Genomic DNA, 24248 nt, shown 5'->3' with positions numbered 1-24248 from the left:
AGTAAGGCCATTCCACTGCCAATGTTTGTCTATGGAGATTGCATGGTTATGTGCTCAATTTTATACACCTGCCAGCAACGGTTGTGGCTGAAATAGCCAAATCAACTCATTTGAAGGGATGTTCATGTACTTTTGTGTATATAGTGTAATTTGTCATGAAACCACAAGTTAGCATCAAAAATAGGAGAAATATAGCATCTTGTGGTGTAGCCTACCATTAGCACATAGAAGTAATAAAACCACAATGAGACATGATTTTACACTGGAAAAGTCATTTATTTACCTTGCAGTAAAAGAAAAAAAACAACTAATTTCACACCTGTCATTTGGCATCATACCAAAAAAAAAATGCAATGATGTCAGTCAACTATACATGTATCTTTATCAGAGCGTTTATTAAAAGCCTTTTCATGACTTCTGCAGTTCAACACATCCAGGAGTTGGTGTGTGGTAATACGAGTCATGCATGACGCATGAAGACAGTAGAGAATAACAGTACAAACAAGGAGACCCTGAAGAATAGGAGTGGCTTAGTTTGTTTTTGCAGTCAATGTTCTTCCTTCTGCGGTCTTCATAGATCGGGCTCTGGACCCTTTTTCCCCTTCCTGTTTCCCTGCCAATCAGAGGAGACCAGGAAGTATGGAATGAGTACAGTGTCTTACATCAGTAATTTGGTGGTTAGCTTGTCAGGGTCTAGACCGTCTACAAAGGCTTAAGACCGCTCAAGAGATTCAGCATTTCATGATATGATAAGACCGGCTTGTAAGTTGTTACCAAACGAACATCCTTCAACTGAACTACACTAGTTAGCATAGAGACTTATGGTAGTGAGTTGGACTGAGTGAATGGTTCAGTTTTGTGTCAGTCTAGTAGTGTCCTATTCTGAGAGTGAGGACTGCTGCAGCTGCACTGTTACCTTGGTAATCTTCCTAGGGGTGACTTCCTGGCTGATCTAAGAGGGGAGCACACACACTTGACTCACGGCTTTACACAGGTTGAACAGTAAAACAAACAAACACTGTAGCCCTAACTCCTCTCTCAGAACCAGGCGAGAGCTGCTGATTTTAAAATCAGCAACAGAGGCACTATGTAAAAACCGCTCCGCATTTCCTGGTTGCAAAAATGTGAATAATTTGCGTCAAAACAAGTAAGTATAGTGTAGAGAAATATTGTACCATCTAAACCACTGTGTAATATATTTTCCTTAACCAAAAATATTGTTGTTTCAGCTGTTTGAAGCTGCTGTACAAAACCGAAAGTAAAAGACAAAAACTTCACAACAGGAAGCATAGAAATAGCACACGTAAAACAGATGTACCGCTTCTTAGACTTGCTTTCAATGAGAATGACATGTGATGGAAAATGTTATGTTTGTGCTCTTCTAATAATCATTTTCTGTAATTTATCACGACAGATCTATAACACCCATTTCTATGTGAATTTAGTCAAGTCGCCCAAAACACTACATATTGCAGCTTTAAACTAAATATGTGTTGTATTAAGTGCCACTTGCAAGTGTGATGAGTATGTAATGTGCCGTTCTACCTGATGGTGTTTTGGCTGATCTGTTTGTAAACCTTTCACTTTCGACTTCTCTTGTTCCAGTGAGGCATGTAGTGATGTCACCTGGAGAGTGAAATAAAGGTAATTTAACAAGGTCGTCAGCCTTGCATGGCAAGTTGAAAGGTTTGAGACACACACACACACACCTGTGAAGACAACTCCTCTTTGATATTTAGAAGCTCTTCCACCTGCAGTAGGATCTCGGCTTTATCTTTCACTGTGGAGAAAGGGAGAGAATAAGTGAATGAGAACGTGAAGGCCTACCTAATGCATCAGTAATGGATTACAGTAGAGTCAGACTGAATTAGGAGTGCAGTAGCTGTACTCACTCTCTCCCTGCTGCAGCATCTTCAGGAGCTGGGAGTTTCTGGCTTTCACTTCTTTGTATTTCACCTGAGGATTGAGATCAGGAGCAGAGCCCATGGGGACCATATAGATTCATACGCACATATAGATTTACACCAAATGTAAATGGCTGATGGCAGTATTCTGTCCTTTGTATTTTAGGCATGCTCCATTAAAGCCTAGTACCAGTATCCCTACAATGACTCACCTCCCATTGTGAAATGACCTTCTTTAACTTGTCAATTTCTTGGTCTTTCTTCTCCAGATCGTCCTTTAGCTGCTCAGTTCGAGGGTCCTGAGAGGTGTGATGAGAGTCACAGTTAGGCTCTGAGAGATAAGTTACACTGACCTCCATGGTCTTACCAGCAGTCACTCAAAGGTCGTTTTGCGAAAATGTTTTTTTAATTTTTATACACAAAACATATTTGCAGTCGGCCTTACCGGTTCATGCTCTGTTGAAGTCGTGACCTCGAGGCCAGTGCTGTTAGAAAACTGCTCACGTCTTTTTTCCTGCTGTACGATTTTGCTAACGTCATCCTCAAGCTTGTTGAAAAACTTGTCTTCTGGAGGTGCAGGTGGTTTGGGCTCCTAGAGAGTGATGTCATCAATGGATTCAGAATTTGAATTATGACATCATACACAATTTGCGCTAGTTCACGTCATATCACCACCATTCCATCACATTCATCCTCACATGACAGGGTTTAAACTGTCGAAGCACTGTAAGCCCAACAAGAGTAAAACAACGTTTTCCCTCACCTCTTTCTCCTGCTTCTTACTCTGATCTGGAAAGGAGAATCATGTTTTTTAAGTCGAATACAACATGTCAAGTATTAATGAATTGTTTTTATGTCAAGTATTCATAGGTTGCACCTCCGTCACATCATGCCATTGTTATGAACGTTGTCAAGCCGCCCTCTACTTGCTGCGCTGCAGTGGTGGATAAACCTAGTCTACGTTTTCATCTAAAATACACAATAGTGCCTTGAAATACGATAACATTGCTAAAGTAGTAAAATATTTAATAGGAACCAACTTTGCCAACATGATTATGTCGTCAATTTAACTTTACAATGATGGCAACGTTGTCATCAGCTAGCAAAGTTCATCAAAAATATCTAGCAATGCTAACATTAGCTAGCCAAAATCAGGTGGCTTCCCCTCAATCTTAGCTAGCGAACGTTATACTGAAGTCAATCTGGTGACATCAATATTATGACAAAAGGTTTTCCTACTAATTATTTGTGTCCTTTTGAATTTCATTGCATTTCCAAGCCAATGTAATGCACTTGATGAAATTTTCACCAGCACTCACTGACAGTCGGGCATCAGTTCAAAAACAAACGTTCCAAACAATAGTGTGATTAAACATGCAACCCATGAACGTCATAAAAGAAAACAGAATGATAAGATGAGTGGGACAACTGAGAAAACTGTGATACATGTAAGGCATATCTACGCAGCACCTTGGCATATCTACGCAGCACCTTGGCATATCTACGCAGCACCTTGGCATATCTACGCAGCACCTTGGCATATCTACGCAGCACCTTGGCATATCTACGCAGCACCTTGGCATATCTACGCAGCACCTTGGCATATCTACGCAGCACCTTGGCATATCTACGCAGCACCTTGGCATATCTACGCAGCACCTGCTCGAAGTGGATTGCTAAGCAAGTAGTGCTACTGCTATGATGGCACAGTATTGATGACGTTGGGCAGTGTTCAATGTTAACATAAGTGTAGCTCTCTGCCACTGGTGGTCTCACCCCCCTCCGCCTGGAAGTCCTTCAGAGAGACCGTCATCTTCTTGTCTTTTCCCTGCTGGTTCTTCTTCTTGTCCTTCTTCCCTACTGCTGCTCCTCGGGACTTGGGAGAGGGAGTGTCTGTACCATCATCATCCTGACAGGAGGCAATTTAAAAGAACAGCATCTCCTTAAATGGAACATTCATTAATCTCCCCTCTCTCCATGGTTCAGATTTTTGTCAAATAGATGTTTTGTAACAGCGTGCTGCGATGGGGGCAGTGTGGTACCTGTTTATGCTGCTCAAACTCCAGTTTACTCATCATCAGTGCCTTCTCCAGGTCGGCCTCATAAAGCTCGCTCGTCAACTGCATTTGGCAGAAACAAAGACAAAAATAAAGGATAGATCAGATGGGGACTATTAGGAAAGGGGAACACCCATGAGCAATGCTCATGCCCATGTCAGGTGTTATCATGGGCCCTGTTCAGAAAAAACACCTATCCATTAAGGACTAAGCAATCAATATAGATCAGATTTTTTTGTTTTGGGGGGGGGATATGTAGCCTAGCAGTTAAAATATACCAATGTGCCCTTGGGCTAGGCACTTAACCCTAATTGCTCTTGTAAGTCTCTCTTGATAAGAGTGTCTGCTAAATGAATAAAATGTATTAGTAATATAGCAAGACCATATTTATAACAACTATTCAATCCTCTCAGATCTCAACAAGTGTCTGGGGGGGATAGGTTGTTTCTGGACAGGGCTCTGTTCTTAGTGATGGGGTGTCTGTCAGGTTCTACCTGGTTGTCCCTTTGCTTCCATTGCTGCCAGCCTTCCGGGGGCATGGCTTGGTCCCCTGCTGCGGGATGGAGCAGCTCATTGGCCACACCCTGCAGAGACAGGGAGGGGGGCGGGGCAGAGGACTTCTGAGGGAGCTTCTTAAAGGCAAGATTTCTTAACTGGGGACAGGAGACAGGAGTCATTATCAGTCCTCAAGCTCAGGTAAATTAGTGAAAGTGAAACCTTTGAGAACCGCCAATGGAAACACCAGAAAATGGAGTTGACTAGGGAGTTGAAATGCCTCTGCCAATCACCTCATTGGCCTCGCTCTGTTGCTGCTCTTTCTTCTTCTTACGCTTTTCCTTCTTCTTGTCGTTGCTTGCGGTGGATTTCCCACTGGTTGTCTTCCCGGGCCGAGTCTTTCCAGAGTCCCGGCCGCCTTTAGTCCTTCCTGATTCTGAATCGGAGTCGGAATCAGAGTCGACCTGGAGCAGGGCAAAGCGAGAGGCTGTGGTGTGGACGGAGATCATTGCTGACGCCATCTGCTGACCTGTGCACAACCTAAACCCAATAAGATACACACAGGAAGATAACATGCACGTCAAATTAGGCACCTGCTTAGCGACAAAACCATTCAAATCTAAACTTCTCCAGTACAACTCCAGCAATAAATCAAAAAACAACAATATGGAAAACGGACACAAATGTGAATGCCTGGTTCTACAATAAGCTAGACTGCCTATGTCTGATCTTTAATGAAAAAAAATGTACTTTTGCTGTGTAGCCTAGTAGGAGTTAGCTACAAATGGCATGCCAGATAATATGATAAGCAGATCCTTTTGGTGTCCCATAAAGTCCCATAAAAACCGCCATAGATTTTTCAATTAATAGCCTGTTCTTGCTGATACTTTTTTCACCGAATCAAAAACAAAGAAAATATCTTGGAAATGTCTGTTTCCAGTTGTAGGTGGTTTTACAAAAATTCAGAAAGATATTACATGTACAGTCGTTGCCAAATGGTTTGAGAATGACACAAATATTAATTTTCACAATGTCTGCTGCCTCAGTATGATGACAATTTGCATATACTCCAGATTGTTATGAAGAGTGATCAGATGAATTGCAAAGTCCCTCTTTGCCATGCAAATGAACTGAATCCCCCAAAAACATTTCCACTGCATTTCAGCCCTGCCGCAAAAGGATCAGCTGACATCATGTCAGTGATTCTCTCGTTAACACAGGTGAGTGTTGACGAGGACAAGGCTGGAGATCCCTCTGTCATGCTGATTGAGTTTGAATAATAGACTGGAAGCTTCAAAAGGAGGGTGGTGCTTGGAATCATTGTTCTTCCTCTGTCAATCGGGGCGGCAGGGTAGCCTAGTGGTTAGAGCGTTGGACTAGTAACCGAAAGGTTGCAAGTTCGAATCCCTGAGCTGACAAGGTAAAAAATCTGTCGTTCTGCCCCTGAACAGGCAGTTAACCAACTGTTCCTAGGCAGTCATTGAAAATAAGAATTTGTTCTTAACTGACTTGCCTAGTGAAATAAAGATAAAATAAAATCATGGTTACCTGCAAGGAAACACATACCGTCATCATTGCTTTGCACAAAAAGGGCTTCACAAGCCAGTAAGATTGCACCTAAATTAACCATTTATCGGATCATCAAGAACTTCAAGGAGAGAGCGGTTCAATTGTTGTGAAGAATGCTTCAGGATGTCCAGCAAGCGCCAGGACCGTCTCCTAAAGTTGATTCAGCTGCGGGATCGAGGCACCACCAATACAGAGCTTGCTTGGGAATGGCAGCAGGCAGGTGTGAGAGCATCTGCATGCACTGTGAGGCAAAGACTTTGAGTGGCCTGGTGTCATGGGCAGCAAAGAAGTCACTTCTCTCCAGGAATAACATCAGAAACAGACTGATATTTTGCAAAAGGTACAGGGATTAGACTGCTAAGGACTGGGGTAAAGTCATTTTCTCTGATGAATCCCCTTTCCGATTGTTTGGTGCTTCCGGAAAAAAGCTTGTCCAGTGAGAAGACAAGGTGAGCGCTACCATCAGTCCTGTGTCATGCCAACAGTAAAACATCCTGAGACCATTCATGTATGGGGTTGCTTCTCAGCCAAGGGAGTGGGCTCACTCACAATTTTGCCTAAGAACACAGCCATGAATAAAGAATCGTACCAACACATCCTCCGAGAGCAACTACTTCCAACCATCCAGGAACAGTTTGGTGACAAACAATGCCTTTTCCAGCATGATGGAGCACCTTGCCATAAGGCAAAAGTGATAACTAAGTGGCTCGGGGAACAAAACATTGATATTTTGGGTCCATGGCCAGGAAAATCCACAGACCTTTACCATTCAGAACTTGTGGTCTATCCTCAAGAGGCGGGTGGACAAACAAAACCCCACAAATTCTGACAAACTCCAAGCATTGATTATGCAACAATGGGCTACCATCAGTGGCCCAGAAGTTAATTGACAGCATGCCAGGGCGGATTGCAGAAGTCTTGAAAAAGAAGGATCAACACTGTAAATAATCTCTTTGCATCAACTTCATGTAATTGTCAATAAATGTATTTGACACTTATGAAATGCTTGTAAATATACTTCAGTATTCCATAGTAACATTGACAAAAATATCTAAATACACTGAAGCAGCAAACTTTATGAAAATTAATATTTGTGTCATTCTCAAAACATTTGGCCACGACTGTATATTTTGTATCAAAACAAAATATACCTCTTGCATGTGTGTAGATCTTAGTTTCGGTTGCACTGTCATCCCTACTGGAAAATTGTCAAATTCACACATTTATCAAGAGAACATCCTTGGTCATCCCTACTGTCTCTGATCTGGCGGACTCACTAAACACAAATGCTTCACTTGTAAATGATGTCCAAGTGTTGGAGATAAATACTTTTTTTTTTTAAACAAGAAAATGGTCTTACGGATAGCCAGGGGCTGTCTGGTTTGCTTCATATAAGGAATTGGATGATAAAACCAAATACTTTGAGACATTTACTCAAGTATTATTTTACTGGGAGACTTTCACTTGAGTAATTTTCTATTCAAGGATCCGCCCCTTTTCAAAATTTAGCCTAAAATGACATACCCAAATCTAACTGCCTGTAGCTCAGGCCGTGAAGCAAGGATGTGCATAATATTGGTACCATTTGAAAGGAAACACTTTGAAGTTTGTGGAATGTAGGATAATATAACACAATAGATCTGGTAAAAGATAATACAAATGGAAAAAAAGTGTTCTTTTGCATTTTTTTTGTACCATCATCTTTGAAACGCAAGATTTTGGCCACTAGATGGCAGCAGTGCATGTGCAAAGTTTTAGACTGATCCAATGAACCATTGTATTTCTGTTCAAAATGTTGTACCAAGACTGCCCAAATGTGCCTAATTTGTTTAACAACTTTTAACGGTCAAAATTGTGCACTCTCCTCAAGCGGGGGCGAGGCGGCAGGTAGCCTTCGGCTTGTCACCAAAAGCACTCACAAACTTCTACAGATGCACAATCGAGAGCATCCTGGCGGGCTGTATCACCGCCTGGTACGGCAACTGCTCCGCCCTCAACCGTAAGGCTCTCCAGAGGGTAGTGAGGACTGCACAACGCATCACCGGGGGCAAACTACCTGCCCTCCAGGACACCTACACCACCCGATGTTACAGGAAGGCCATAAAGATCATCAAGGACATCAACCACCCGAACCACTGCCTGTTCACCCCGCTATCATCCAGAAGGCGAGGTCAGTACAGGTGCATCAAAGCTGGGACCGAGAGACTGAAAAACAGCTTCTATCTCAAGGCCATCAGACTGTTAAACAGCCACCAATAACATTGAGTGGCTGCTGCCAACACACTGTCATTGACACTGACCCAACTCCAGCCACTTTAATAATGGGAATTGATGGGAAATGTAAATATATCACTAGCCACTTTAAACAATGCTACCTTATAGAATGTTACTTACCCTACATTATTCATCTCATATGCATATGTATATACTGTACTCTACATCATCGACTGCATCCTTATGTAATACATCTATCACTAGCCACCTTAACTATGCCACTTTGTTTACTTTGTCTACACACTCATCTCATATGTATATACTGTACTCGATACCATCTACTGTATGCTGCTCTGTACCATCACTCATTCATATATCCTTATGTACATATTCCTTATCCCCTTACACTGTGTATAAGACAGTAGTTTTGGAATTGTTAGTTAGATGACTTGTTGGTTATCACTGCATTGTCGGAACTAGAAACACAAGCATTTCGCTACACTCGCATTAACATCTGCTAACCATGTGTATGTGACAAATAAAATTTGATTTGATTTAGTGGTTAGAGCATTGGACTAGTAACCGAAAGTTTGCAAGATCGAATCCTTGCGCTGACAAGGTAAAAATCTGTCGTTCTGCCCCTGAACAAGGCAGTTAACCCACTGTTCCTAGGCGGTCATTGAAAATAAGAATTTGTTTTTAACTAACTTGCCTAGTTTAAATAAATGTAAAATAAAACACTTTTTTTTAAATAGCATGGTATTCTTTCAGTATAATAGCTACTGTAAATTGGACAGTGCAGTTTAATCTAACAAGAATTTAAGCTTTCTGCCAATAACAGATATGTCTATGTCCTGGCAAATGTTCTTGTTACTTACAACCTCATGCTAATCGCATTAGCCTATGTTAGCTCAACTGTCCCGTGGAAGGGAAATCGATCCCGAAGAAGTTGAAGTTATCTTTACTTTTACTCAACATGACAATTGGATACTTTTTCCACCACTGTCGCCAACAGGCTATATTAGTTGAAAAAATCTATGGCGACGGTTTGTATGAAACCTTCCTGTAAACGCCCAGTAATGGGACACCAAAAATATTTGGTTATATCACATTATCTGGCATATAACCTGTAGCTATGACCCTACCTTATGGTGAGTAAGCAAAGTCGTAACACTTGAGTCTGGCTTCAGTGACTGGCTAGCTAGCAGGATGCAAATGAGTTTATTGCTAGTAGCTAACGTCAGTTTGCTAACTTACATGACATTATCATGACACTCACAAGGACAGCTGGCTAGCTTGTTGCTGGCTTACCTGTCCCGCACTAGCACTTCTCTTCAGTTTAAGCTAGCCAACTAACGTTAGGTAGCTAAATTAGTTAACCAACTGGGTTTCAACGTTGTGCGAGTAATGTCTGCTAACTAGCTAGTTGGTTAACACCGTTTCAACGTGTAACGTTAATACAACACGGCACAAAGGGTAGTGGGCATTAGATAATTGTAGATCTAGCTAGCTAACTACCGAAATAAACAGTGTCCGTCGATTAACTTGGTTCAAAAGAAAGCATCGAATGTCGTTGCCTAGCTAACTCAGTCATATAGATATAATAGTTCTAGCTGGCTAGCATATTAGCTACATTGCATCCATACCAATGATGTAGCTCGTATGTATGACAAACTAAAATGCTTTTATAATTTAGAAATCAGATTATAAAAAATATTGTACAGTGTATGTTTGAGGGGGAAATAATAATTAAGATTTTAAAAAAGATAATTAAAAACATACTTTCACCTGTTCGAGTAGTTAACCACACGTTCACCACTTCCAGTTGCTAAAGTACCTATGGTGGCCCAGTTGCTCAAAGTGTGTTCTGCAAGAAAAAAAAGGGGGTAATATGCGATATGGAGCAATTCATAATATGTTGACTTTCCTTAAACAGAAGATGGAGACAGAGGTCTACTTTTCCACGAGACTGTATTCATGACAGCAACATGGTACCATTCATGATGATCATAATCATACATGGATTGTATCGCGATTGGCGATCTGCTTATTTATACAGCATTCGTTCAGGTAGGACAACTCGTTTTCAGTATTAACAATAAGTGTAATCATACAATGTTTCCTGGCAGTATAATCATGGTCGGCGCCTCCATCATTTAGAATTTTACTTTAATTATCCGTGCTTATGTTATTTATTTGTTAGTGATTTTATAAATATGCATTGTGCCACCTCGACCTCTTGAAATTGGTATATGTAACCAACATGCAACAGGTGTCCTGTCATGTCTGCGAGCTTGCACCCATTGACAACGATATCCACGAGATGGCGTCTCGTGCGTCAAAGTCTGCAATGCCACCAGATCACCAGACTCAAACCAAGCCCGTCTTTTCGTATCTATTATTTCGATTTTAATGTGATCAAATTGTTACATTTGAAACGCTGTCGAGTCCATAGCGACAGGTTTAGGCCTATTCATAGATTTAGTTGTGCACAGGTGTAGTCCCTACATAATAGCGTATGACGTTACTAAGATGTGCTGTAGCCTAGACTATGTCATGTGTAAGATGTATTAATAAACAATAGGTTTGTCATATACACATACTCCGGATTTTACATTAATTAGCCTATATGAGGGAGTAGGCTAGGCCAGTATTGTATTATAGGCCTACCAACATAGTGACAGGTTTGTTTGGTAAAAGGTTATTTAATCAACCTAATCACATTTAGGGTGAACATTAAACTCGAATTATTTACACTGGATGCTTGCCTGCTATTGCAATACTATCAGCTGTTTAACCAAACTTGTTATTTGGCTCACTGCCTCAGCTCTCTTCCTTGTTTCATTAGGCGGAAGGAGAGGGCAGATAAAGTTCTGCGCATGCTCTATAGGTTGTTTTTCACAAAATCCTTGCTTAAAGTGAGCTGAGCGACGAAAGTTCCTTGTCTTTGACTAGAGACCAACGCGCGGAAGGGCGGACGATAGCAGCACCTACTGCTGTTATTAGCCTTCACATCTCAATGAACTGTTGTCAAAGAATGCACTGATCATGCCCACTGCTTTTGCAGGGCAAAAATATTGATCAGTGTTAGAATAGTGCATTTTTTCTTATGAGATTATTTTTCATATATTTTTATTTGTAGGTAGATATTTTTCCACCATGGTGCTAGGAAAGGTAAAGAGCTTCACCGTAAGCTACGACTGTCTCAATGACAGCAATGTCCCCGTTTTCGCAAGCGGGGATTCCGTCTCAGGTAGGGTTATCATCGAAGTCACCGGAGAAATCCGTGTGAAATCTCTTAAAATTCAAGCAAAGGGATTTGCAAAAGTTCGTTGGACTGAATCCCGAAATGCTGGATCTAACACTGCCTATACGCAAAATTACACAGAAGAAGTGGAATATCTAAACCATAGAGACATCCTAATTGGACATGAAAGAGGTAAGATAGCCTAATACAACCATATTTGTAGCTAAATAAATCACATTTTTTCCCTGAGATGCTCTGTGTAGACTAGTCATTGTGGGTCTTGTGGATCCTCACAGAGGATGCTGTTGTGCTGTCAACCTAACGTTATACGTTACAGACTGTCTAATAATGAACACAATTGAATGCATAACAGATAAAGATTGGGGACGATCTGTGAACCAGCATCACAATCACAACACCTTTTTATTTGGTTTATTACTGGCTATAACACATGCATATGGGCACAGGTCAAATGATCCCCGAGACATTTAAAACTACAGTAGGATGTTCTTCAATTAAATAATTTAAGATATGGGAATTTATTTTATCATGATACTTTAGAATTAGCATGTGCTTGAAAAGGCCTACATGGTTAATACAATCTATTAAGTTAGCAACGTCTGAGCTGCAGACTGAATGACAGTGGTCTCTATCCTTCCTTCATTGTAGCCTATTATAACAATGATATAAATTACAACGTTTAATCAACACAGTACATTGAGGTACATAGCAGTCTCCGTTTACATATTTGTAGTTTTACTAAAAAGAAAATCGTTTTTATCGAGCGATCTTGTCATGTTTAACAATTAAGCTTTTCTTAAGTTTCCACCCATTGTTCAAAGCGGTTCAATCCTGTTCAGAAACTGGATGTGTGGGGGTTTAAGGGACTGTGCTTTCTCTCCGTTGATTGGCTGAAGTGCTCATGTGTCTTCCAATGACCTAATGCTTTTGCGGAAAGTGACAGAGAAACCTGCAATTTATCCGACATGCCAGTACAAGCTTTACAAAGTTGCATAAAAAGAAAAATAGCATTCGTTCCATTTATTTGATTCCTTAATGTGTAGGCATGTCTAGTGTTTAGTGCTACTATGTAGCCTAATATAAGCAACATTTGGATATCAAATTAATGGTGCATTAAGTCCTGCACTTGGCTATGAACTAGAAGTTGTACAATTACCAGGCCTATCTGAATGCACAACACCATAGCCTATCTGCGGATGATAAATGTAGCCCTGTTTTTGTTCACTTTCAATTTACACCACTGAAACTCGGTGATCCTAAACAGTAGAAAAGGTTTGTTAGTCTGTTGCAAATGTAAGTAGTAGATCTTTCAGCTGATTGGATAGAAAAGTCAGTCTGAGAATTTAAGTAGCTTAATTGAATATGGAGTGGAAATGCTTGCCATGAGGTATTTCATTTTGTAGACTACGGTGTAGCCCAAACACTTATTGGCTGCTCCTGGGTATTGTCTGTAAATGCATAATTGCATTTGAAATTAGTTTACAGACTGTCATTTGTTTCTTGATGGTGAAAATAATGTATTTGATCTGTCTCTGTATGGGGAATAATGTATGCACATGTTGTTAATGTTTTATATCAATTGTTGAATAGTTTGATTCGGTTTCTTGAAATGGTCAATGCCTTGCTTCTGTGGCTTTATTAAAATAATGTATGTAGTTTATGGATCTCAGTGGCGCTTAATAAAGGTTTAATTAATTTAATTGCTTCTTTGTCTGTCGTCTTTTTCATTCCTCTTTCCTGTCTCTTACAATCCCTGGTCCATGCTGCAGTAATTTACACGCTTCAGATCTTGAGGGGGTTGTCCCTGATAGTGAACCACTGACTGAATGCCGCACAGTGAATGCTTAATGAGAGAGCCGGGTTGGGGAAGCTGCTCGCTCCGGTTTAGGCCGGTCTTCTCCTGCTCCAGTCTGCTTTTGAGTGACAGCTCGGCAGTTGTTTACCACGACTCCGCTGCTGCTAAGGCTGGGAGGATTGCTGAGCTAGAGGAAACCGAGATCCCGCTCTAAAGCGCGTTGCTTTCAAATAGCACACAGCAAGATATATTTTCGTACTGATCATATCATGTGTAATTAATTACAGAACACCAAACTCATCTCTCCACATTACACTACATAGGGAAGAATACTCCATACTTTCAGAGTAATAAGAATTAGATGATATATTTTACAGTTCAAAATTGGGGCTTTTATTAAACAATATATGTTATATATGTTCTCTCTTTCAATACTGACTTACACAATGTGTCAGTGTTATTGTTCGGGACTTTAAGGTTTTTGCTCGATAACTAAATATGTTTCTAGAAAGATCTTTAATTGCAGAGATTATCATTTCACGTTTTAACCTTTTTCTCTCATCATTCTCATATTACAGACCTTTCAGTGCCTTCCTGGTGTCCAATAATGATATGAATAGTTATATTGTGCTCTCTCTTGTGGTGTTATTGGGTTTTATCAGTGTGTTATATCTGTGTTGGAATACGTAGGTGACGTCATACTGCACATTTCCCAGGTATGGTATACATGTGTTGGAATATTGTCCTTCTGTTGTTTCAGATGAGGACAACTCAGAAGAAGGACTCACCACTATCCATTCAGGAAGACACGAGTATGCATTCAGCCTTGAGCTTCCACAGACGTGAGTATATACACCTAACTTATCAAAAAACTGACTTAAGGAAAAACGTTTCTATTGAATATCTTTGTCTTTCCTTAGTTGAAGATTGCGCTAGAGGCTGGCTTTATGTTGTCCAAAAATGACCTGTTTTTGTACCTCCTTGTCTCTCTCTGTCCCCTCTCTTATCTCTCACAGACCTCTGGCTACCTCGTTGGAAGGGAAGCACGGCAGCGTGCGTTACTGGGTGAAGGCCGAGCTACACAGGCCATGGTTTCTGCCCATGAAGACCAAGAAAGAATTTACAGTGTTTGAACACATCGACATAAACACTCCTTTACTCCTGGTGAGCTCACGGATCTGTCTGCTGTACAGTGTCTGTATGTTTGTGCGTTGTGAACTTTTAGGGTCTTGTTCAATGTTTCAGTGGGCAGCAGAGATCTATTTCCATTGGCAGCCAAGAGAGAGACTTAAATGTGGAAGTATGACAAGTGCTTAGTTACAGGTGTTGCCTAGATATAGAAAGAATTAGCAAATGCCATTCTGTGGCAGAATGTGCTAGTCACACATTTTTTGTTTTACTAGTGGACCCCAAACCCATAGCACAGAGGACACCAGTGGACATGTCTTGTGAAAAACCCCTCATTTGGGCCATACGCTCCCAAGTGGCGCAGTGGTCTAAGGCACTGCATCTTAATGCACGAGGCGTCACTACAGTCCCTGGTTCGATTCTGGGTTTGGCCGTGTTAGGCCGTCGTTGTAAATAAGAATTTGTTCTTAACTGACTTGCCTAGTTAAATATAGGTTAAATATTTATATATTTTAAAATAAAACCTATCAGAGATTATGTTATGATCAGTTGGTAAAGTAGAGAAATCAACAAATTCAAAACATGGTTCAAACAAAGCGGTGTTGTTGGTCATGTATAGATGTTAAATCACAGTCGAGGGTGAATTGATCTTTAATGTTCTGTGACAGCCACTTAGTATGGTGATGACCTCTACTGCCTAAACATGTCTTCCGGGTTTATGGAAAGAAAAAATGTTTTTCTCCATGTTTTTGAGTGACGGGCCTCAGGTGCTGTGGATCCCCCCGGGGAAGATTGAGAAAAGGAACAAGGAAGCCTGATTCTCAAGCTCTTACATTCCATTGTTTTTCCTGTCTGTTTCACAGTCACCCCAGGCAGGTACGAAAGACAAGACTTTATGCTGCTGGTTCTGCACCTCAGGTCCAATCTCCTTAAGTGCCAAAATCGAAAGGAAAGGATATACCCCAGGTGAGGAGAACACCCTAACTTTGTCACTTGAATTGATTAGTCATTTGTCACTCTTGTAGGTAAATGACTATAGATGACTGCCGTATTATGTTTGATGATGACATCTCAATCAAAGGATCTTTGGACCGATTTAACTAAACCCCTTCTTTCTTGTCTTTGCAGGAGAGTCAATTCAGATCTTTGCCGAGATCGAGAATTGTTCCTCTCGCATGGTCGTGCCAAAGGCAGCCATTTACCAAACACAGACCTTCAAAGCCAAAGGTAAACTGAAGGAGGTCAAACAGCTGGTGGCCAACCTCCGAGGGGAGTCGCTGTCCTCGGGCAAGACGGAGACGTGGAGTGGCAAAATGCTGAAGATCCCCCCCGTCTCTCCCTCCATCTTGAACTGCAGCATCATCCGAGTGGAGTATTCTCTCATGGTGAGTACAGCTACTGACCTGGGCAGACCCTCTCTTCCTCCTTCTCCCTTTGACCTTCTTCTCCCTCTGACCTTCTCTTTCTCCCTCTGACCTTCTCTTTCTCCCTCTCCCTCTCACCTTCTCCTTCTCTTTCTCCCTCTCACCTTCTCCTTCTCTTTCTCCCTCTCACCTTCTCTTTCTCCCTCACCTTCTTTTTATCCCGCTCACATTCTCTTTCTCCCTCTCCCCTTCTCTTTCTCCCTCTCCCTCTCTCTTTCTCCCTCTCCCTCTCAACTCCTCTTTCTCCCTCTCATCTTCTCATTCTCCCTCTCACCTTCTCTTTCTCCCTCTCCACTTCTCTTCCTCCCTCTCACCTTCTCAACTTCTTTTCTCCCTCCACTTCTCTTTCTCCCTCTCATCTTCTCTCTCTCCATCTCAACTTCTTTCTCTCCATCTCAACTTCTTTCTCCCTCTCGCCTTCTCTTTCTCTATCCAATTACTCATCTCTAATGTGGTGGTGACAATTGTCAACAGACTTAGTCACGTTGAGGTAAATCTGAACATATAAATATGGAGTGATGTAAAGTGTCAAGACACTGTTATGGGCCACATATCACATTGGTACTAGGCACATTTCCAAAGGTTTCTTGAGCTCCTAGAAAGCTCTCTTAAGTTTTCCTCTGTACCTAGGTAGCTTTGGCAAAGACATTGTCATTGTACCAGGTGTTCTCTCCATATGCAGTTAAGAGGATGAGTCTAGAATATCTGTGGCAACAGTTGTCGTAGAGGTGCTAATGACCTCTATACCCTGTCAGACTGCTTCAGGCATTCCCTTGCATCAGTGGAACACCCACATGAGATTACCTCCCATACAGAGGGAGTGTAACACTGTAGATCACACAGGTGTGTTGTTCAGTGAAGGTGGAGCTACAGTACTTACCCTCTGTTGTGTGCTGCTCACCCTCTCCAGGTGTATGTGGACATCCCCGGAGCCATGAACCTGTCTCTGAACCTGCCACTGATCATCGGCACCATCCCGCTGCACCCCGTTGGCAGCCGCACCTCCAGTGTCAGCAGCCAGTGCAGCATGACCATGAGCTGGCTAGGCATGACCCTGCCAGAGCGCCCTGAAGCCCCACCAAGCTATGCCGAGATCATGACAGAGGAGCAGAGACGGAGCCTGGAGGTGACCTCAGCCAGGGATGAGTTGGAGGGATCACTCTTTGCCTACATCCAGGAGTTCCGCTTCCAGCCCCCTCCTCTCTACTCTGAGGTACGCATCAGCAAAACGTACACCCACTACTAAGACTAACTATTTTACACACTGCACTTAGTGAACATATTCAAGTCTGGTAGCCGAGAGGTGCCGTCCCAGTCATTAAAGCAGTGTTTCCTTCACTTCCGCCAGGTTGATCCCAATCCTGATCAAGCCAGCCGGACAGAGGAGAGGAGATCTGACACCTGTCCATCACGCTGAAGGAAACTCAGAGCCCCGCCCGGAGATGTTTCGGGCGTTTCTAGTCGGCTCTGTTTTTGTTTTATCCCCCCCAGCGACAGCGTTCGCATGCCGCCATCGATGTTGAGAGAAAACAAAACAAAGAAACAAACATGGATGATACCATGGTTGAACGAAGCCCCTCCCACAGAGAGAGGCACAGGAAGTCAGTACAGGAAGACTTCCTGGCAGCCTGCCTGGCCGGGGCACGGCTAGACAAACACACACCTGACCTGTGTAAAAAGAAACCCCTGTAGTGGAGACCGCCATGGTGGAGTGATGATGCCGTGCCAGGGCCCTGTCTGCCTATAGCTCTTAATATCCTGCTTTGTTCTGTAACCATGGCATACAGACATGGCTCTCACACAGAGCAGAACTGTCATGTCGAAATCTGAGCAGAAAAAAAAGAAGAAACAGGAAGAAGAGAAAACAATATAAGCACCACTGTCTGGAGAGCTGAGCAGCAGAGAGACTACCTTCTTCCTGTCTGAAGAGCTCAGCAGCAGAGAGACTACCTTCTTCCTGTCTGAAGAGCTGAGCAGCAGAGAGACTACCCTCCTCCTGTCTGAAGAGCTCAGCAGCAGAGAGACTACCCTCTTCCTGTCTGAAGAGCTCAGCAGCAGAGAGACTACCTTCTTCCTGTCTGAAGAGCTCAGCAGCAGAGAGACTACCTTCTTCCTGTCTGAAGAGCTAAGCAGCAGAGAGACTACCTTCTTCCTGTCTGAAGAGCTGAGCAGCAGAGAGACTACCCTCCACCTGTCTGAAGAGCTGAGCAGCAGAGAGACTACCCTCCACCTGTCTGAAGAGCTCAGCAGCAGAGAGACTACCCTCCACCTGTCTGAAGAGCTTAGCAGCAGAGCGACTACCCTCCACCTGTCTGAAGAGCTGAGCAGCAGAGAGACTACCCTCCACCTGTCTGAAGAGCCTAACAGCAGAGAGACTACCCTCCACCTGTCTGAAGAGCTCAGCAGCAGAGAGACTACCCTCCTCCTGTCTGAAGAGCTGAGCAGCAGAGAGACTACCCTCCTCCTGTCTGAAGAGCTCAGCAGCAGAGAGACTACACTCCACCTGTCTGAGGAGCTGAGCAGCAGAGAGACTACCCTCTTCCTGTCTGAAGAGCTCATCAGCAGAGAGACTACCCTCCTGTCTCATGAGGGATTTTTGCACATGTTATTCTTGGCTTAAGTTGTGTAGTTCCGTTTTGAAGAAGAAATAATGATCCCTAATGTTTTTTTCAGCCTAGTAACATGCTGGACGAAAGAGACTGCAGGCTTAACGCCTAGACTCCTTATCCGCACAACTTCGAACAACGCAGAGAACATAGATACTTGGGGGAACGCAAGACTGAAAAGGACAGAAACAATGCACTGACCTTGTTTAATCTGTTTTAAGATGTTATTTTTCTTGGTCACATTTCCATAATGACATGTAGACAGGACTTGAAAGCAGCAGCACACTCTCCATTCAAAAGCTATTTTTCAATGTCTCCTCAGTTGGCTTCCTTTTTACTTTACTAGTTTCTGTCTTTTGATTTAGTTCCCAACTTAGAATGCCTTCGATCCGATCATATGTTGCTTTGTGTTTATGTTGCACTGTGTTCTGGAGTAGAGGAGCCTCAGGCCAGCACTTTGCCACTCAAGTAGAGCATTAGATGCAGAGACTTGTCAGTGTGTGTATGTGTATGCGTGCGTGTGGAACATATTAGAATGCCCATCCTCAGTGTCTCCGTCCCTCTACTCACAGCACAGAGCGTCGCAGGCTTACATACTGGCAAAAAAACACTGTAATAGGTGGTCTTCTCACTTGGCAAAAAACCCCAAGATGTTTTAATTGCACTGTTTGAAATAGTAAAAGGAGGATTTCTCATATTTTAAAATAGTATATTACCAAAACAAGAGAGAAGAGGAATACACAGAGCAGCAAGATAGCTACCGAAGACCAACAACATTCCCTTTTTGTCCTACTTCACTTGCCGACTTCATTCACCAACTACTTCATTTTCCAGACCAGTGAAGACTGAAATGCTAGAATTATATATCTAAAAAAGTAAGAGTACATGGTATGATCTGCTTCTAAAAATGGGGCAGATGCAAACCCAGCCTGGCAAACTGCTGGGGAATAATGGAGGCTGGTGGGAGGAGCTATAGGAGGATGGGCTCGTTGTAATGGCTGGAATTAATGGAAGGGTATCAAACATATAGAAACCACATGTTTGACCCCGTTCTTTTATTCCATTCCAGCCATTATAATAAACCCCTCCTATTGTTCCTCCCACCAGCCTCCACTATGTTAGATGTTGCTAAAGCTCCACTCAAACTGGCCAGAACAAATAGTGGTAGGTTGACATGAGTAATACATTGGTTTTCAAACTCATTCAACACCTAGACCAGCTAGACCAGAGCTCTGGCATCGTCTTAAAGAGGCACTTTTTGACAATAAAAACGAATAAACTAGCATCGATGGTGGGAGGTCTGTACAAAGTCTGGTAACACATAATACTTTCTGATGAGAAATGTAGTCAAGCAGTGTTGTGATGGACATGAATGCATTATTTCATCTTCTAAGATTAGAGACTTTTTTTTAAAGTTTACAGTTTTGAATAAGTTGACACAAGCGTGTATGTTATGTTTTTGTGCTCTGTTAAGATCCAGCTAGCAAATATAAGGATACTGCTTACAGTAACAACAAACTAGGAATTCAAGTGATCTTATCTTAGTGGCCTTGACACAGATCTGACCTAATTATGATGCTTCATTATCGAATGTCTAAACAATTTACAACCTTACCCTTTTTTTTCTCTTTTCTGTGTCTGTATGTATTAGTCATTTTAAGTTTGTCAAAGGAACAAAAAGGGAATTTTAAAAAATAGTCCGTAAAAGAAATGATGATCCCTGGACGAGCCTTTTTCATTGTGCATTTGTCTGAACGTCTTTACTGATGGCTTGGCTAGATAATGTACTAGGGTATTGATGGTTTGTTTTCCAGTCAGACCACCCCATTTAGTTAAGTTCTACTCACCTCTCAGCTTCATGGAACAGCTGTGGATCAGCAACCTTCCCTCCCCCACTGAGAATGAATCAGCTAACAAGTGGAATAGATCGATATTCTTCGATAAAATCCCTCTCACTTATTTATTTTTTATTTATTTTTTTGCTTTGCTTTTTATCTTAGGGAATCTGTATCAAGTTAAAAGAAAAATGAATAAGCTTAAATCAGTTTCAGGTTGGTCGATTCTATAGTCCGTTGTTTGGTGTAGTCAGTGTAGTCCAGTGTTAAGTGAGGAATCAAAATGCTAAGAATGGGAAAGTGGATCTAAAATGTTTTAGAAACAAAGTGCAATATTACTCATTTGAATGTGTTTTATTCTCTATTTGTAAATCTAATTTCTCCTTTGTCTTTACAGTTTGTTGGGCATGATCGTCTATAGATATTGTATGAATATCCCGAATGATTGTAACCATTTTGTCTAGTTATTCTTTTGAGTTTAATAAACTTTTGTAAGAAATCATTAATTTCTTTCTTCTTGATGAGACCACTAATCCAACTTCAGTAGATATGTTATTTGTATATTAGATGTTTTTTAAACATGATAATTTACATCAGGTAGTCTGACATCAATTTAGTTAGGCTCAAATACCCATAGCCTATATGAAGATCATTCATTTTGAAAGAAAACAAGCTCTCACTACCATATAGTCACTACACACACAGCCAAAGCTTCCATAATGTGCAACAGCGCCCATGTCGGTAATTCCTAGAACTTACACTTCACTCCAATGTATTCAATATTCTAATAGTGTGGGCCAGACACAAGACACACATATTGTTAGTGGTTTTCTAGAAACTAGATGTCACACAAGTTTCGGGAAGAGGCTTTCTAAACCAAATATTTAATCTATGCCTTTCTCTAGTCCAGTGGTTCCCAAACTATCATTTTAAAAGGCTAATTGATCATTAGAAAACCCTTTTTCAATTTTGTTAGCACAACTGAAAACTGTCTGATTAAAGAAGCAATAAAACTGGCCTTCTTTGGACTAGTTGAGTATCTGGAGCATCAGCATTTGTGGGTTCAATTACAGGCTCAAAATGGCCAGAAACAAATAACTTTCTTCTGAAACTCGACAGTCCATTCTTGTTCTGAGAAATGAAGGCTATTCTATGCGAGAAATTGCCAAGAAACTGAAGATCTTGTACAACACTGTGTACTACTCCCTTCACAGAACAGCGCCAACTGGCCCTAACCAGAATAGAAAGAGGAGTGGGAGGCTCCAGTACACAACTGTTCTGTGAAGGGAGTAGTACACAGTGTTGTACGAGATCTTCAGTTTCTTGTTAATTTCTCGCTGTTACTCAATTACCTTTCCTCATCAGGGGGCTCCAGGGTTCATGACCCCTGTGAAGATCAAAGGTCACTCACAGTGGAAGAGTACAGAGATTAGACTGGTACAGTATGGCTAAAAGGTCACGGTGACCCACCTCTCCAGGACCAGCCACTGACCCCCAACATGGCACAGAAGAACATCAAATGTGACACGTTTTATTGATTCACATTGAATTAGGATGGACCACATGCTGGACCTTTACTTAACTTGTCTCATCATAGGAATTGGACCGGGATGTTATTTCGAGATTGACCTGGTTTTCTCTGACCATGTTAGATTAGAAACAACTGGCCTTTTAAAATGAAGGATTAGCTAACACAACGTGCCATTGGAGCATAGGAGTGATGGTTGCTGATAATGGGCCTCTGTTTGATCCCGATGCAATTGCGAAATACTTGTCCATGTCATCACACAGTTCCATGGTTAGTGTAGGCAATATTGTACACTATTTTCCCTATTATATTTCTATGTAAACTGATCTTCCAACATTACCATGGGTTGAAGAATGTGGCAATTTTCTGAGTGAATCAAACCACAGTTTTCTTTATTTCGTGTGGTCTCTCCAAACCTGTTTTTTTGTGATTAATAAATAATTTTCTAAACCTAAATAACCTACAAGATCAGATTATTTTCAAATCTACCTATTGGTGCTGAAACGGAGACGAATATGCATATGTTTAGATGGCTTTATTTCATTGATCGTTAGTATTCTGAACCCGTTTTCTTGGTTCTGTTGACAAAATATACACCATATTTTTTATACCTTTATTTAACTAGGCAAGTCAGTTAAGAACAAATTCTTATTCTCAATGACGGCCAGTGGTTTAACTGCCTGTTCAGGGACAGAACGACACATTTGTACATTGTCAGCTCGGGGATTTGAACTTGCAACCTTTCGGTTACTAGTCCAAGGAATGGCTTAAGATAAATGTACTGAAACCCCTATTGAATTTTAACTCTGTTGGCCAGCAAGGGGGAGTGTTTTCAGCTGTTGAATGAAATGTAATCAGTGTGCGAGGTGTGTGCGAGGTAGCCACACCTATATAGCCCGTTACTAGACTGAATAAGGTAAGTCTGAGAACCAAATAGTGAGAAGTGCGTCAGAAAAGCGTGCACAAGAATGTTGTAAACTCAATCGGAATCCGCCCCTTAAGTGAATTATGTTTGAGAAGGAAATGTCAACCTCCTTGTTGGAAAGTGCGTCACAGTCGAATAGAAACAATAAGAACGTTAACTTTAACCTCAGCGTGTTTTGATTTCAATGGGCGGACTGCCACGAGGACTCGGTTCTCATGCTCACTTCCTTCTTTTCAATCCCATTTTCTATTCCAGTGATGTCATCATTTTGATTGCAGCATGCTTCTCATTGTCATAAAGGAATGTATCAGGGGATTGTTTCTACTAGAGTCCTGCATTGAATCCCGGCCTTAGTCTCAGAACCGTATAGAGTCAGAGTCCATTACAAGGGATATTTGTGTTTAGATGCATTTTAGAAGTGATGTTCTTTTCCGCCACCGGTCCTGCACTAACCCCAGCTCACACACTCTTCTTTAAAACCATGCTAGAAGTCTGCTGTTTATATGTGATATCAATACGGATGTTTTTCTTTTCCGTTTGGTTCGTTAGACAGCGAGGCCATAATGTTCCCAACCACTTCAGAGAGTAAGAGCAGCCTCCGCCCTTCATTATCTTGCACATCACAGAGGAGATCAGCTCATTCCAGTTTCAAGTCCTTTTTCTCTGACACCCTCTAGCAAATCACAACGGAATGGATTTCTAACAACTGGCGTAGTCATGCCATGTGGAGGGGGACATAATGCCATGTGGAGGGGGACATAATGCCATGTGGAGGGGGAGATAATGCCATGTGGAGGGGGACATAATGCCATGTGGAGGGGGACATAATGCCATGTGGAGGGGGACATAATGCATGTGGAGGGGGACATAATGCCATGTGGAGGGGGACATAATGCCATGTGGAGGGGGACATAATGCCATGTGGAGGGGGACATAATGCCATGTGGAGGGGAGGGGGAGGGGGATAATGCCATGTGGAGGGGGACATAATGCCATGTGGAGGGGGACATAATGCCATGTGGAGGGGGAGATAATGCCATGTGGAGGGGGAGATAATGCCATGTGGAGGGGGACATAATGCCATGTTTTAGTATAGTATAACCTATCACTCTGTTTAGTATAGTATAACCTATCACTCTGTTTAGTATAGTATAACCTATAATGTATAACCATGTTTTAGTATAGTATAACCTATCACTCTGTTTAGTATAGTATAACCTATCACTCTGTTTAGTATAGTATAATGTTTAGTATAGTATAACCATCACTCTGTTTTAGTATAGTATAACCTATCACTCTATTTAGTATAGTATAACCTATCACTCTGTTTTAGTATAGTATAACCTATCACTCTATTTAGTATAGTATAACCTATCACTCTGTTTAGTATAGTATAACCTATCACTCTGTTTTAGTATAGTATAACCTATCACTCTGTTTTAGTATAGTATTACCTATCACTCTGTTTAGTATAGTATAACCTAATACTCTGTTTAGTAT

General features: G+C 41.7%; 2 protein-coding genes across 5 annotated transcripts; one reads left to right on the top strand and one right to left on the bottom strand.

Moving 5' to 3' along the window:
- Positions 1–255: 255 nt before the first annotated feature.
- On the bottom strand, positions 256–10169 carry LOC124034620 (G kinase-anchoring protein 1-like). Of its 4 annotated transcripts, none has more exons than XM_046348034.1 (13): positions 10028–10169; positions 4750–4996; positions 4456–4614; positions 3947–4024; positions 3681–3813; positions 2668–2693; positions 2350–2496; positions 2117–2203; positions 1893–1956; positions 1710–1780; positions 1546–1626; positions 917–952; positions 256–613 (listed from the first exon to the last, which is right to left on the bottom strand). In XM_046348034.1, exons 2-13 carry the CDS (start codon positions 4975–4977, stop codon positions 572–574), a joined length of 1152 nt encoding a protein of 383 aa, XP_046203990.1. In that variant the 5' UTR covers positions 4978–4996; positions 10028–10169; the 3' UTR covers positions 256–571. The 4 variants fall into 4 exon arrangements, with proteins under 4 accessions (XP_046203990.1, XP_046203989.1, XP_046203992.1 ...); XM_046348033.1 differs by having other exon boundaries at positions 10022–10161; XM_046348036.1 differs by having other exon boundaries at positions 4456–4545; positions 10022–10161.
- A 1000-nt stretch (positions 10170–11169) lies between these two features.
- On the top strand, positions 11170–20797 carry LOC124034619 (arrestin domain-containing protein 3-like). The gene is made up of 7 exons (XM_046348032.1): positions 11170–11678; positions 14063–14144; positions 14319–14466; positions 15294–15396; positions 15559–15815; positions 16765–17067; positions 17203–20797. The coding sequence occupies exons 1-7, from the start codon at positions 11399–11401 to the stop codon at positions 17269–17271; spliced, it is 1242 nt and encodes a 413-aa protein (XP_046203988.1). The 5' UTR covers positions 11170–11398; the 3' UTR covers positions 17272–20797.
- Positions 20798–24248: the final 3451 nt, after the last annotated feature.

This window comes from Oncorhynchus gorbuscha, linkage group LG04 (assembly GCF_021184085.1).
Source record: "Oncorhynchus gorbuscha isolate QuinsamMale2020 ecotype Even-year linkage group LG04, OgorEven_v1.0, whole genome shotgun sequence".
Classification (NCBI taxonomy): Eukaryota; Metazoa; Chordata; class Actinopteri; order Salmoniformes; family Salmonidae; genus Oncorhynchus; species Oncorhynchus gorbuscha.
The sequence above is the reverse complement of the archived record's forward strand: the minus strand, read 5'-3'. Positions and strand labels throughout refer to the sequence as shown.